The 16053-nt window shown below is 49.2% G+C and overlaps 1 protein-coding gene across 1 annotated transcript in view; it reads right to left on the minus strand.

The window, feature by feature from the left end:
* The window catches only part of BRWD3 (bromodomain and WD repeat domain containing 3), a 50150-nt gene extending 36820 nt beyond the window's left edge, over positions 1–13330 (minus strand). The window contains exons 1-6 of the mRNA XM_036402460.2: positions 13159–13330; positions 13015–13073; positions 12835–12864; positions 12525–12584; positions 4773–4923; positions 2620–2718 (exon numbers count right to left, since the gene is read on the minus strand). Coding sequence (XP_036258353.1) covers positions 2620–2718; positions 4773–4923; positions 12525–12584; positions 12835–12864; positions 13015–13073; positions 13159–13195 — 436 coding nt within the window. The 5' untranslated portion in view covers positions 13196–13330. The remainder of the gene's footprint in view (positions 1–2619; positions 2719–4772; positions 4924–12524; positions 12585–12834; positions 12865–13014; positions 13074–13158) is intronic.
* Between the last annotated feature and the right edge of the window lie 2723 nt (positions 13331–16053).

Below are 16053 nucleotides of genomic sequence, written 5' to 3' on the forward strand. Positions count from 1 at the left end.
GCTGGCTCCCACATGGAAAACACCTTCTCAGAGAGTGGCTGCGTGGCCACAAAGAGCCTGGACCCAGGAAAAGCAGCAAAAGCACAGCTTGTTCCAGCTCTGGGCGCTGCTGACCTCATGGAACTCATTTCCAGCACAACCATCATCGATTCCTGACCTCATCCCTGCGCTGCTCCTTGGCAGGACCAAGGTACCTGCAGCACCTTGGCTGTGAATTTCCACCCAGCTGAAATGCTTATTCACTGAGACTGTGCTGAAAACCTTCTGCTTCCAAATTTTGTGTTGTTTTCACTAACAACAGCTGCTCACAGAAAGATTTCCATCCTCAGGTTAGAGCAGCTCTTAAAGAGTGATAATAACCTTCTTTCTAATCTGCTCTGAGCTGCTTGCACAAAAAAAAAAAAAGCCCTGACAAAATCGAAGTAGCATCAAAAGCAGGTTTATCAAAGGGGAATCACTCCCAGTCCTGAGGTACTGCATGACCAGTCTTTCCACTTTCTGTCTGGGAGAGCACAAAGGGAGCCCTGAAAGTTCCACTACAGCAAAAAAATCTGCCCAGAAAGGCTCGAGCAGACTCTCCTCCTCCGTGGCATCCTGTTGGCAGCAGGAAGCCCTGCCAGTGTTTTCCCTCCCTGTCCCCCTCCAGCAGATGACCACAGCCCTGGGAATGACTTCCACAGCTCAGCACTTTCCCAGAGACTCCCCCAGCCAGAAGATGCTCAGCTCTGCATAAACACGCTGGGAAAAGGCAACAAGGATTTCCTGCTCCAGTTCCACTGTGCAGGACCTTTTATTTTGGATTATGGAGCACAAGGTCCCATCCCAACCACATGGAAAGGAAACCATTGCAACTCCCAACTTTTGCAGCTGGGCCCTCCCAGTTAATCCCATCAGTGACCACACTATCTTAGAATTGATGGTGAAAAGCTTAAATCCTTATCACTGGAAGGGAAACGATGTGAGAATACTCCTGGCTGCTCATTCTATACCTTATTTATCTCTTTGCACAGGTACTTAAACAATCACCTCACTCCAGAATACACATTAATGGGAGTCTTTTAATTCAGCCCAACTCCTTCAGCAAGTAATTCCAGAAAAGTTCATCTGCCTGAGCCAGCACAGTGTGGGAATTCACAGTTATGCCAAAATACCAAAGAGGTCGGGCACACTTCATCTTGTACTCAAGAAACACACACTGCAGCATCTCTGGCTGGCACCACTCACCAGGAAAAAAACACCCATTTTGCACAAATAGACAAAGAATGTTCTGATTTCCTCTTCAGGATGAACAAGGAATCCCAAAATTAAACTCCTGCCTGAAGTCAATTCCTTATTTTAGTATTTATGTACATTTTCCCCTCCTAGTAGTAGTTTAGGTAGCTACACCAAGGACTGTACTCTTCCAGGAATCAAGTAAATTATTTCCTGGCTATGAAAGACCCTTTTCCATATAATACCTTTGCATTTCTTAAAAAAAAAAAAAAAAAGAAACAATTAGGAAAACATCCAAACAAAGCAATTGTTCTGTTCTTTAATTCACTAGTTACCAAGCAAGCAGCACAGTCTTTTGCCATGAAAGCATGACAAATGCTGAAGTCCAATCTGCCAGGATGCCTCATTAATAATACCACATATTCCAAAAACACCCAGTCTGATGAAAGAATTGATCCAAGAATCCATGCAGAAATACAACCAGAGGAGTTGTGTTCAATAAATCTGCAATTCAGACTATTAGTAATCCATCAGCACAACTGTTCACAGTAAAGTAACTGCAGAACCAGCCTAAAATAATAAATACACAGACAGAAAACTGCCAGCACCATCCCTGCTTCTCCAGAGGGAGGGAGGACCCATAAGTGAAAGGAGTTCCTGACAAACCAAGAAAATGTATCCATTTGCACAGAGATAAAATGCCCTAAAAAGAAACAAACCAGGATTTACTTTTATGCCTGCAAGAATCAATTTTTTTTTTGCTATAAAAGCAGTTAATGAAAGTTCAAACCATACAAGGCAAACACTTGAGTTTATATAAAACAGAGCAGCTCTGTGATGAGATGCAAGCTGAGAGCCCGCATATATCTGAGTTTTATACAAGTTCTTTATCTAATTGTGTGGACAACTGAGGCTGAAGGAACACAAATGTTGCTTTGGTGATTATTTCCTTTTTGGAGAGGGATGTTGCAAGCAGCCTGTTTTCTGTCATAATCCAACTGAAAGGAATTCTTGAGTCAAAGAAGTTCCCTGGGAGCCAGACTCTTTGTTCTGGCTAGGATTCCATGATGATTCCAGGATTCCATGCTCCTGTGACCATGCCCATCCAATCTTACAACCACATGTACATATTATGGAGGCATATCATAACAAAATACTCCAGCCCACTTGCCCTCCAAACAACCATGCAAAACATGGCTACACACACTGTGGAAAATCCAAGCCAGAATAACACAAAAATGATCCTATTGTCATGGAGAGATCTATTTTAGATTAATTCATTATGAAATGTCAGAGAAAACGTTAATGCAAACCCAGAGCAGTGTTTTAGTCAGTGAGAGGAGCTTTCAGTGGGACAGGAATAAATAGAGAGAGGAGAAAAGGGCCTTTGTGGACCTCCAGACTCACCCACGTTCGGTGGTTTCCCGTAGTTCACCGGGAGTTCGGGGGGTCGGCCCCTGTGCAGAGCTGCAAATGCAGATCCTTTCCATAATGTGTGTCTGAAGTCTGCACCAGCAAGAGTGACAAGGGACAAGAAATAATCAATACATTAAATAATCAAGAGATTAAGCACCACTCCCACCAGCCCAGAATAAGATCTGTCTGACTGAACACTTTGTCAGATTCCTCATTAAAAGACTGTGACTCTGACTTCCAGTTCCCCAGCAGTGTCACTGTAAATGGTTTCAACTTATTTTTTGCTTAATTTGGGTGATTATTGACTCTAAATCCATGGAGGGAAAAAGTGAATTTAAAAAGTGGGTGCACTTTATATTGAGGCCCAGCTGAACTCTGACATGTTTTCCTTCTGCAATGCCAACACTCAAAGCACCTCTGCTTAGGAACTGCACATTTGAGATTTCACATTTTGCTGCCTAAAAGTGAAAGAAGTGAGGGTTTTTTTCCAATAAATCTGTTTTCCTGCAATATGTGGCAATGTTCCCTCCTTTCAGATTTTCATCTGCACCCCACCCCCCCCACCAAAAAAAATCATTGTTTTAAAGTGAAGACTGTTCTCTTTAAAGACTCTCCAGCCCGCTGCTGCCAACTGGCCTCAGAGAGGCTCCTCTCTAGAACAATAGTGATTTTTCTGAGACTGTTCAAAGTGCCTCAGAAATTAGACCTGGATTTCTTCCATTTCTGGCCATCTGGAGGGAGAGAAATGAGCTTCCACGGTGAGTAAGTGCTGAAGCAGAAGGACAGTGCCGCAGGTTGGTGGATTTGTGTAGCACCATGTAGGTCTCTGAACATAAAGTGCACAAGCTGAGGTGACTCAGAGACTCCTGAGAGCACCTTCTGATTAAACCCCAAACTGCTGCACAGAGTATTAAATAATATTCATTAAAAACAGCACTCAGACTTCCTAAAATAGATCCATCCACCTAAACCCTTCTGTTCCCCTGCAGAAAAATGTTTATTTCCTCTTTACATTTTGCTGCTGTTTGCTTCTAAGCTGCAAACTGAGTGTGAAGGAATGTTTCTCTTCAAACCTGAATTTCTGCACCTAATTACAGCAAAGCGCAGGCAAAACAAGACTCAGTCCCAAAACTCTGTAGGGCAATGTGTTTGGGAACAGCTCATCCCTCCAGGAGATATCCAATGGATCAGCAGATGCTCGTCAGCATCATCACGGTGTGACTTCACAGGATGCAGGGAATTAAGTGCTCAATTGTCACCAAAACAGGAAGGTCCTGCTCTCCCATCCCTCCTCCTCTCCCAGGATGATGCTCCTCCTCCTGTGTCACCTCCAGCCCTGTGATCCTTTTCCACCAGCTCATTTAATTCACTACAAAAAATTTTGCAACATTCTGGCTCTCTGAATCAGCACATCAGAGGATCAAGGAAGTTCTGGCTCCTGCAGGGAGGAAGTGGCAAGGGCATGGAGTGAGGAGGGAAAGGAGGAATCACTTCAATGGCAGATGGCTCTCAGATCTCTTTAGTTCTAACACAAAACTGCTCTCAGGATCATTCTCTCAAGCAGAGAGAGTTTTTCAAAGGGAAAAGGACTGGTGCTCTCTTCATGAAAGGAATGGGGGCTTTTAAATTAACTTGAAGCAAGGACAAGCAGGAATTGTCACTGAAGAATCAGCCTGGCCTTCTGCTACTCCCTAAACGCTGCCCCAAATGCCACCACCCTGTCCTGTGTCTGCACGGGCAGGGAATCAAAGAATGGAAAAAGCCAGGCTGAAAAATAGCCCAGCTCTGTGATTTTAGACACAGATGTGTGTAAATGTATATGGAAAAAATGGCATTCTTCAGACACGTCAAACCCCTAATCCCATTCACATCATTTACACAAACACCAACACACTGGGGAAGGAGGCAGAGGAAGTAATAATATCAGGCAACTGTAGGCAAGAATTGCTTAAAATGGCATTTTCAACCCAAGAAAATATATCCAACAGGGCCAGCAACAACTGCATTTCAGGAAGAAAAAAGCTGGCAAGCACAGGAGACAAAGCAGGGCTAATGCAAACACACAGATACCCCAACAGGAATGGCAACAAAAGAGGGTTAATCATTAAAACAGAATTCAAGCCCAGATAAATTGAGAATCTCACCTTTTGCTGCCCTCAGGAGAGACTGGCGCCCGACACCCAGCAAAGTCTGCACCCCCAGCACACTCTGGGGGATTTCCTTGTCCAAGAGGGGTCCAAGTCTCTCACAGATCCTAAGAAGATAATCTGGGGGGATGTGTGCATTGACAGCCACCTAAACACACAAACAACACAGACATTTGAAAATTGCTTTATTTTTTCCTTCTACTGGTAGTAGTTTGCTTCATATTTAAGTGTAAAGTTACTGCAACCAAGCCTAAACCCCCTGAAAATCCCCTCAACATTAATTATACTGCATTTTAAAGTGATGTGGAGTGTTGCAAAAGCCACATCAGAAATTTCAGCTTGTAACAGCTTAATTTAGGATAAATTTAGGATATCCCTTATAAAGAAACAAAAATCCCCAGTGCAGTGCTCTGCTCAAACAACTTTTTTTAAGCTTATTTTGCCTTTCAGTTCATTCTCTTCCCATTTTTGCTTAACTGAAACACCCTTGCATTGACATCACTGTATGAAGCACATGTCCAAAAGAATAAAAACCTTAAAAATTACCTAAAATCCCCAAAATCAATACTCAGTCTCCACTTCCCAGCTCCTGGGAGTATCTTTAAGACCCACATGTGTAGGCTCCAATTTTGTCATGTTGGGAGAACATCCTGTATTTTTCCCTTTGGACAGAGACTGAGTGGCAACAGTTTTTCTGACAGTCTGTTCAAACCACAAATAAATTGTGCCTCATTATCCAGAATGCCCTGCACTGCCTGACTCCCATATTTACAAACTGGCAGGAAAAGCTGCCCATCAGAGCTCCTCTGACACAGGACACACAGCTCCATCCACCTCTGTCCATGGATCAACTCCTGCCTACCCAGGTCCCAGGGATGTGCCCAGCTCCTGCCCCAGCACACCAGAGGGAGGGAGTGCCAGGCATCAGGAAGGAGGAAAAGGTCTGCAATTCCCTCAGCCCTGCTGCCAAAACATTGTTCACTCAACTGTGTCATCAAACAGATTATTAGCACACGTTGTTGGGAATTTTTTTATTCTAATTGGGCAACAGCAGTGGAGCTACAGGACCCAGCAAAGCCAGGCAGGGCTGGATAATGTCACCACCTGCACCATGAGATGGATCAAGACTGTCCCATAATTCAGATTTTAACCAAAAAGGAAAATATATCTAATTAAATATACAAATTACCAGTTAATTAAATATGACTAAAAACTCTTTTCCAGTGTGAATGGAACTCTTGGAGAAGAGACAGGCTCCTCCCTCTTACTCAGCTCTCAGTCACTGCTGGTTAAAGAATCATCTCATCAATCATGATGATTCTAAAGATTCAGAATCATCATTTTTTCAGTGCAGGAATGAGAAGCCTGATGAGTGCATTACCATGTTCTCATTCCAAGACTTTCCATCCCCTGAGTGAGCATCAAGGAATGACCCTGTGAATGTTCTCCTGCACTGACAGCATTCTCCAGTCATTTCAGCTTTTTTCCCTAAAATCAGAGTTCTGAAACTACATCAGCACCTTCCCAGTAGTACAACCAGTGAAGTTCAGTGTATGAGCATGAACTGTCTCTCACTGTAAATGATGGGATATAACAGAAGTTGAAATGAGAGAAAAGGATTATCCAAACTTTGGTATTTGCCTCTTATTTTAACTCATTCCTGAAACACTGTAAACGTGTTTAGGCTAAAAAATATTTTATGATGCTGCAGCAGCCTCCCTTCAGTGTGTAAGACTTCTGAAAGGGAAGTTCTGGAGATAGAATCTGCAGTTAAGTAAAATCTGAATATGAAACTCTTACTTCCATCTCTAATAACTAGCAACAAGCCCCCCAGTCACCAATTGCCAACACACAGCGATGTATCAACCTTAAGATTAAAAGATCAAAAAGACCAACCTAGAACCTCTGAAGTTTTACTTCCAGAGCAACCCAAACCATACCATTCTCACTGAAAGTGTAAAAAATCCAAACTATTTTCCCAGTGTAGCACAGCAAACACTCCCTTGTTCACCCTATTCCATGCCTAGGAAGGTGCTGAATTAAGCCTGGCAGCAAATATCCCACTGCAGAGACAGAGCCCAAGGTGCTCCACAAGCATTCCTGACTACCTCCAAAATGGAAAAGGACTTGGTGGCTTAAAGATGAAGGCACAGTTTTATAGGAACAGCAAAGAGCAAACACTGACACACATGGGGCCCAACAGCATTCCCTGATCTCACTTCTTTTCCTGCACAGTTCCTTGTTTCTACAACCCACAACAGCCCCAGATAAGCAGCCCTTAATCTGAATATTAGCACTGACGTTACTAACAAACAGCTCCATAGGCAGGCAGCAAGAGCAGCAAATTCTCCTGGTGACTTTTTTCCATAATAACTTCCAGAAAAAAAATGCTTAAATCACAGCCCAGAGCTAAACAAGCAATTCTATTTTCAGGTTCCCAGAAGAACTTGAATCAAAAATCCTTCTTTTCACCTCTGAGAGAGTTGTAAATGGATTTTAAGTATTTTTCTAGAACATGAAGCTCCAAACATCCAGCTGAAAAAACCAACATTTCCCAGATCAGATTTTCCTTAAAGGATGGAAAAAGGCAAAAGGTGTGTGCTTGTCCAATTCCCACGTGGCAAAATGAAACAGGAGCAAGGATATTATCAGCTCCTCAAGTATATTAGAAAATATTTTGAAATATGATTAGAAAATATTTTAGAAAATAATCAGAAAACCAGAAAACTGGAAAAAATTAGAGATTAATAATACAGGCCAAAACCATGCATGTTCAAATAATGCAGAGCTGAAAACGTGCTAAGTGAGAACAAATGCTGCATCTTGGGATAAATCATAAAGAAAATATGTTTTGTTGCCTTAGGATGTGAAAAATCCTATAAAAGTTAAAATATGAGAGCACAAGAATGCAACAGAACCAGATGAGTTCTCTGACACAGTAACCACACAGGTACAATAGTTCTAGAAAGTGAAAGATTAAGTGAAGCCAATCTATTATTTTTAAAAAACTCTCCCAGTCCTGACTGCTTGAGCCAGGCTGAGATAAGCTGCTCCAGTGATAAGCACAAGGAAAGAACTATTAGTGAAGTCACGTCAGGGCTGGGAGAAATTCAACGCCTAAACCTGTTCATGGTCCTGTGGTTGGAAGCATCACCTCAGAGACCACGAGCAGAGAGTCCTCCCTGGAGCTGGGACAAGCAGCTTCTGGATCCCTGAAACCAAATCCCCTGGTGTGACTCTGATCCCTGTTTGGACAATGCCCACAGGCACAAGGGGGGATTCTTGGGGTGTCTGTGCAGGGACTGGAGATGGATTTGATGATCCTTGTGGGTCGCTTCCAAATCAGGAGTCGGTGATTCTACAGCTGCTGACAACTCCTTCTCCAAGGAAGGGAACAAACAACCCAAAAAAGTCTCTTTGTGATTGCTACTTAAACTAAGATGTCTGTTTTGACAGAGATGGGAACCAGGGAGCTCTGGGAACCATCTCTTTTGGGAAGCCCAGTGGAACATCTCTTCAGAGCACAGACTGGAGGCAGGAGCTGCAGACTGGAACGCGGCAGCGACGTGGCCCTTGGGAGGCTGCTCTGCTCCCATTCCTGCTGGGCAGGTCCAGCTGGGCCTCAGCACTGGCTTTCTCTCCTCCAGGTAGTCATCCAACACTTCCCTCATTTGCCAAAATAACCATCAATTAAGAATCCATTGACAACTGTATCAAAAAGCAGTGGAGGAGGCCAAGAGGCCAAGACAGCTGAGCAAGCAGGAAATTACTGATGACCTCAAATAGAGAATCTCAGCAGAAGGAAGCTCAGACACTGGACCGGCACAAGATGCCATTAATATGCATCTGGACTGGAATTAAAAAAGCCTTTACCCACGGGGGTCTCTGGAGAGAACAGGTTGGAACGACCATGCTACAGATGATATTTTCCTGAGGTGACAAAACCGTAACATCTCTGCTCTGCTAATGCTGGGATTGGCAGGATCTATAAATACCAGCACCTCGGACTCAGGGCTAGTTTTAAATCAATGCAGATGGGCAAGGCAGGAACTCAGAGCCAAATCCCATAAGCTGTTCCATACCAGCACAGCCGCTCATGGATACAAATTCCCCACTCTCCAAAAACAGCTGATTTTCTGTTTTGCCTGGAATTATGTGTTTTTCAGCACAAAGACCAAACCAGGCTGAGCCAGAAGACTCAGTCCATCAGAAAGTTCTTAAAACCAGAGCAGAGCCAGTCACCTTTATCAGGAATAAACAAAGATAATGTGGAACAGCAGGTCACTGGAGACTGTGCTGATAATCGGAGTCGTTCAGCTCGACTCATCTGTAGAGCAGCTGACTCCACACCAAGCTGCTGTGGCTCATTTAAAACCAGAGCACTAATTGCCTGCAAGTTGGACACACTTCAGACCTTCAAAAGGCCGGGCTGGACGGGGCTTGGAGCAACCTGGTCTAGTGGAAAGTGTCCCTGCCCATGGCAGGGGGAACAGGATGGGCTTGAAGGTCCCTCCCAACCCAAACCAGTCTGGGATTCTGATTCACAGACCCTTCCGTTTACCAACACATCTCATGTCTCAAGACCACCTGCAGTCAGTGAGAAAGTAAAAACCACTGTGCAGTACACCTGGAGAATTCAGCCTGGAGAAGAGGGAACTGAGGGGAGTCATTGGGGGCTGCAGCTCCAGTCTCTCTCCCCGAGAGAGGGAACAGGACCCAGGGAATGGCTGGAAGTGTGTCAGGGGCATTTAGGTGAAGATCAGGGAAAGGTTCTTAGAGGGTGTCAATCACTGCCCAGGCTCCCCAGGGAATGGACACAGGCCCAAAGCTCCCAGAGCTCCAGGAGGGTTTGGACAACGCTCCCAGGGTGGGATTGTTGGGGTGTCCATGCAGGGCCAGGAGCTGGACTGATGGTCCTGTGTGTCCCTTCCAGCTCAGGATCCTCTGTGACTCTGTGATTACCTAGACAGGCAGCCACATGCTGCAGGCAAAAAAATGCTCCAACGTGACAATAAACAGGAAAAACAAAGGGAGCACAAATGCACATAAACTTGCATTCTGTGTGGTTTTGCTCCATGGGTACAATTCTTATTAGCGTGTCTTAAATTACTCGTCTGCCCTGTGATACCTGATATTTAAAGTAAAAGATTAGGTTTATTTAAAAAGAAAAAAAAAAAGGAACAAAGGAATCTCAGTGAGCTTTCAGATCTTGCCTAAAAACTCGAGTGAAGTGGGAGTAAACATTCTCTAGATAAAAACCATCCAGTGGCCATTGGGCTGCTCCATCTTCATCACTCCCAAAAGCCCAGGAGCAGTAACAGCGTACTCAGTGGTCACAGTATTGGCATATTTTCTGAAAAACACCACTCAGAACCTGAACAGCCACACTGAGGATGGAAAACAAAGCTGAAACAACAGAACAAGAAATACTCTGTCTGAATATTGGGCACACAAACAAATCAGACTTCTCTGGGTTGTAAACCCTCACAAATTCAATTACCTGCCTGACCAGAGTAGCTGTACCACCCAGCTGAGATTGCAAACGATTTTGGGTTTCTGACTGTAAAAAGCAGAAATGGGTTGAAAAAAGCCCTTTACTTCCAACTGCTGGCATCTCAAATTTAATTTTGGTTCATTATGTGCCTGAGATAATTATAAAGAAGGTTGGAGTGCTTTGTGTCCTTCATAACCCTGGCTCTGTTCTGAACATTACATTCAGACATCCAGCCAGCCCTGAAGTCGAGGAGCTTAGGTTAATAAACAATCATATGCAGCCAAAAGTCCAAATTCCAAACACAGCAAACCCTAAGCAATGAGGGAGAAAAGGCCTTTCTTCAATATCCTTAACACTCTGAGGATTCACAGACAGAAACTCAGGTCATCCCACCTGGCATCAACCTGTCTCACTGTAATGATTCATTTATAATCCTGTTCCTTACTGTAAACCATGAGAAACAGTCAAATAACACTAGATAAATGGCCAAACTAAAAGTATGGGTTAGTGCTGATTAGTTTAAGACACAGGAAAAAAAATCTTAAATTTAATTATTATATGAGTTTATACAGAAATAAGAAATTTCCCATTAACTCCAAAACTCACTTCAAAATGTTTTTTTTTCTCTTGTTTCTGAAATGTTAAAGAAAAGTACATGTTCACACACATATTTAAAGAAAGATTTTAAGGTTTTACGGCTTTTATATCTGTGCCACAGAGAATGAAAGGAAAAAATATAGTATGTTAATCAAAGTGATAGGCAAAACCACTCTGTCTGACACAAGACTGCACAGTGGCATTGCTAACACTCCTCCTGGATATTGGGTGCAGTACCACGCTAAACCTGAGACAGCCCACAGTTAGATTTCAGATTCTCTAGGAATACCATAGAGTACCAAAGTCTATTGAATGCAGAACTTACTCTATGTCTGCTCACTCAATTTACAGTCCCAGAATTATCCACAAGATGTGTGAGGAAGCCCAGCTTTCACCTGAAATTCTGCAGAGGCTTTAGAAAGGGAAAGGCAGCTGGTCCAAAGGTCTGCTCTGGGCAGAGAACAAGGAGTTCTGTCCACACCTGAGCTCCTACAACGTTGCTAAAGTGGGAAACCAGCTCCCGAGCCAGATGCAAAGGAGTTTGAGCAACAGTAATGGCAAAATCCCACGTCACTATTGCTCCATGGGAGCCGGGAGAGGCCAGGACGTGCTTTCCATTCCTTGCAGGTGAGTGCCAGCGCTGGGCACAGGTACCAGAGCTATAAACGCTATGGGGAAGTTTACAGTCGTCCAACTGCAAAGTGCTACATCAGCGCCACACGTCATTGCCCAGAGCTCCCAGAAATGAAAACAAGGCCGCCTGGACCCTTTGGAAAAGGACTGGAACAGCTTCAGTTTTGTCACTTTCACACAGACACATCTCGGGGGGTGCGGGGCCAGGGGCCACCCCCCACCCCCGGCCTTGCGGAGGGACTGACCTTCCTCAATGACACACATTGATAGGGTTCAGCACTCAGCAAAAGCAGCCACTCCGTGTATTTCACCGGCATTTAACAGCCACAACACCACACTTCCTAACCCCTCCTTTCCTGCCTGACAGCAGGCCCAGACGCCGCGGAGAGGGGCGGGTTTCGCGCAGGCCGCCGCAGGCCGGGAATCCCTGACCCAGCCCGGCAGCGCCGGGCCCGGCGGCACGTTCGGCACGTCCCCCCCGCCGGGCCGCGGCAGCGCGGCCGAGCCCGGCCCAGAGCGGGGCAGCCCCGGGGGCGCGGGCGAGGCGGCGGCGATGGCGCCGGGGGACCGGGGGGGATCCGCGCCCCGCGCCCCCCGCCCCGCCGGCTTCGCCGCGGCGCCGCCGCAGCCAATCAGGGGCCGCCTCACATCGCCGTGCACCGCTCCCCGCGTTGTAAGGCGCAGCGCCATTGGCCACGCCGGGCCCCGGTGCGTGCCCTCGGATAACCCCCGGCCCCACAATAGCGCGGCGCGGCCGCTCCGCCGGTGCCACCGGGCGGCCCACGGGGGTTTCACCGGCAGCCCCCGGCCCCGCCGCGCCTCCGCTCCCTGCCCGCCCCTCCGCTCCGCACCCCGCGGCCCGCCGCGGCCTCGGCGGGGAGCAGCCCGCAGCCTTAGTGGGGGGGACACACACACACACGGGGCGGGGGGGGGGGGGGGGGAGCGCGGCGCCCGGTGCGGCGGCGGCGGCGGCGCGGGGGGCGGAGGGAAGTTGTCGGAAAAGTCAAGAGTGAAACTTGTCTCACCAGGTCCTCGAAGCTCCGGCGGTGCTCCTTGCCCTGCCAGTCCAGGCGCCGCGGAATGAGCTGCGGGAGGGACACGGGGACGGGGGCGGCCGTCAGAGCCCGAGCGACCCCTCCCCGGGGAGCCCCCCCCAGTGCCCGCCTGCGCCCCCCGGGATGGAGCCCCCCGGCCGCTGCCCCCGGCCCCGCCGCGGGGCAGCCGCGCTCCCGCCGGGTGTCCCGGGCGGAGATGGGCTGGGTTAGACGGGGCAGGGCAAACGCCGACCCCGCCGTCCCGAGGGCTTCCCCCGTCCCGCCGGGACAGGCGCCTCACCTGGTGCTCCTCCAGCTCCTCCACCAGTACCTGGGGACAGAGGGACACACAGACACACACACACAAAGGACGTGAGTCCGGCGACCGCAGCGCAGCTGCTCCGCCGCCCCGTCCCGTCCAGTCCCGTCCCGTCCCGTCGCCGCCCGCCCGGCCCGGCCGGAGCGCCGGCTCCGCGCTCACCTGGGCAGATTTCTTGCAGGGTCCGGACTGCAGGAACCGTGCGATCAGGTAGTAGAGCTCTGCGGAGGGGCGGGGGAGAGCGGGTTAGACACGGTTAGAACGGAGGGGGTGCGGAGCGCAGCCCCCGCCGCCAGCGATACCCACCGGCTTCCAGCTGGGTCGGGGCGGCCGCCGCCGCCATCCTCCTCGGGAGGGGGAGGGGAGGTGGCGGATGGCGCCCCGGGGGGACTCGGCTCCTAGTGCGGGCGCAGCCCCATGCCGGAGCGGCGGTGCCGGTGCGGGGCGCGGGTCCCGGTGCGGGTGCGGGCGCGGGTCCCGCCCGGGCTCATCGCGGCTCCGCGGACCGAGCGCCGCCGGCACCGCCCGCACCGCCGCCGCCCGCCGCCGGGGGGCGCGCGCGGCAGCGCCGGGCGGGCGGGGGGGCAGGAAGGGCGGGGCGGTGACGCGCCGCGGGGGGGCGCCCGCCACTTCCGGGCGGCGGCTGAGGGAGGAGGAGGAAGAGGAAGGGCCGGGCCGGGCCGGGAGAGCCGGGATGTGCCTGAGGCGTTTGGCCGCCGTTACGGGGCTGCGCTGAGCCGGGCCGTGCTTTAGAAACCCCAGGAGCCGTCACGGGGGAGCCCTAACGGCTTCTGTCCTCGCGGGTTCCGCCCTCAGCGCTCCCGGTTGTCCCTGCCCCGGCCCTCATGAGTCCAGCTCTTCCCGGCCCTCAGGGCCGCAGTGTTCTCGTCCTCTGGTCGTGGCCTCCTCCCTGGCAGCGCCTGGGAAATGGACCCCATGTGTGCCTCAAACGAAGCAGTTTTTAAGAGAATGAAGGGATTCAGGAATCTTAGGGGTCCTCTCAAGGGTAGGGGGACGGAGCCGGCCACGGAGGGGACACAGGATTGCTCAGTGGGGAGGTGACAGTTTTCCGGGCTCCCGGTAAACAAGGCCTGGCTGCAGGGAAGTGTCTCAGGTTGGGGTGGCTTTAAGAGTTAAAGTGTTTGCTCCCAGTGACCAGGAAATTCCAATATGATGGATACAGCACCTTTGTTCTCAAGGAACAAAGGGGTCAGGGTCAGAGTAGATAGTTTTAATGGAAGTAAATATTTTTCCATGGGATGCATCCTGTCAGAGCTCCTGAAACTGGTGTCACTTCAGCAATGAGTTGCTAAAACACATCAAGTGAATTGTATTTTATCTCAAGTACCTTATATTTGGTGTTAGAAATCCAGTGTAAAAACCACTGTCATCATGGCATAACAAAGGACAGCCTCTCTTCATGCCTAGAATACTGAGAGCTGAATCACTGTGAGTCGATGCTCTGGTAATATTACGAATAAATTCAGATTGAGCACATATTTATAGCAGCTGCTCGGGACTGGGTTTGCTGTGGAGTGCTGGCTCAGGGTTTTGTTGCTGTGCAGTCAGGAGGGACTGCATCCTGACTCACAGCTCCACAGGATGCCTCCAGGCACCCAGGGAGAAGGATCTGGGGATTTGGCATTAAGCTGCTCCACATAATTCACCTGTACTCACCTGCCCCTTCATCCACCTGTGGAAGTTGTTTTGTGCCAGGATCTTGGATTAACTGAGCGATTTGTGGACCCTGTTTCCTCTTCATCGTCCTCTAAAGTTCTTGAGTTCTCAGTGACTGTTGAGATGATCACAGAATGGTTTGGTGGAAGGGACCTTAAAGTTCATCCCATCCCACCCCTGCTGTGGGCAGGGACACTCCAAGCCCTGTCCAGCCTGGCCTTGGACACTTCCAGGGATGGGGCAGCCACAGCTTCTCTGGGCACCCTCTGCCAGGGCCTCAGCCCCTTCACAATAAAAATTTCTTCCCAATACCCCACCTAACCTTGCCCTCTGGCAGTGGGAAGCCATTCCCCCTTGTCCCAAGTCCCTTTCCATTTTTCTTGTAGGCTCCAAACAATTACTCTTGAAATGTCTTCAGGGCAGGTTCATTGCTCAGCTCCTCAGTGGACAGACACGAGGTGCCACCTCACCAAGCTGCGAATTCCATTGGCTTCCCAATAGTAACAGCTCTCCCAGCAGGAGCCCAGAGGCTCCAGAGCTACAGAGCTTCCTGGGAGATACAGGATGAAACTGCTGTTCTCAGAATGAATTCCCAGCCATGAGAAGCACACACACTGATCCCACTCTCCAGAGAGGTAATGTTTCTCCCACCTGTCTTCAGAGCCCAGAACTGCAAGCTCATCTTTTCATGCATGATGGGAAGGCAAAGGAGAAAACACAGATGATGTTTTATAATATATCCTGAAAGTACAAATGCATCTTCCTGAGCTGAACAGAATTCCATGTCAGGGGAAAAACAGCTCCATAAATACTGGCCAGCACCATGTCCTGGTGGGTGCTGGTGTTGGTGCCAACAGCTCCACATCCATGCTTAGGTGAGACCCCACCTGCAGCCCTGGGATCCCCAGCACTGGAAGGACATGGAGTTGTTGGAGCAAATCCATTGGAGGCACCAAGATGGTCAGAGGGAGAGTGCAGCTCTGCTGTGAGGAAAGGCTGGGACAATTTGGGTGATTCAGCCTGGAGAAGAGAAGCTCCAGGATGACCTAACTGTGGCCTTCCACTGCCTGGAAGGGAAGGTGGAGAGAGAGTACATCAGCCTGGAGTGCCAGGAAAGAGGGAATGGCTTCCCACTACCAGAGGGCAGGGTTAGGTGCGATACTGGGAGGGAATTCTGCCCTGTGAGGGTGGAGAGGCCCTGGCACAGGGTGCCCAGAGAAGCTGTGACTGCCCCAGGGTCTCTGGCAGTGTCCAAGGCTGGGTTGTATGGGACTTGGAGCAGCCTGGGATAGTGGAAACTGTCCCTGCTGACATTCCTGACTCCCTGGCACGTCAGTTTCCTTTCCTTAACGCTCTCCCAGTTGCTTCATCTCTCCCCAAGCCTGCTACAAGGGCTGTTCTCGATACCTCTTCCCACCTCTCCCGGGTTTTCCCCTCCAGGAGTCATGTGTGGTGAGTAACGCCCATCCTCTCTTTCCCCAGGAGCTCCATTTCCACACCACACGTGGATTCTGCAGCTCCATG

The sequence above is a fragment of the Molothrus ater genome, chromosome 14, assembly GCF_012460135.2.
Source record: "Molothrus ater isolate BHLD 08-10-18 breed brown headed cowbird chromosome 14, BPBGC_Mater_1.1, whole genome shotgun sequence".
NCBI lineage: Eukaryota > Metazoa > Chordata > Aves > Passeriformes > Icteridae > Molothrus > Molothrus ater.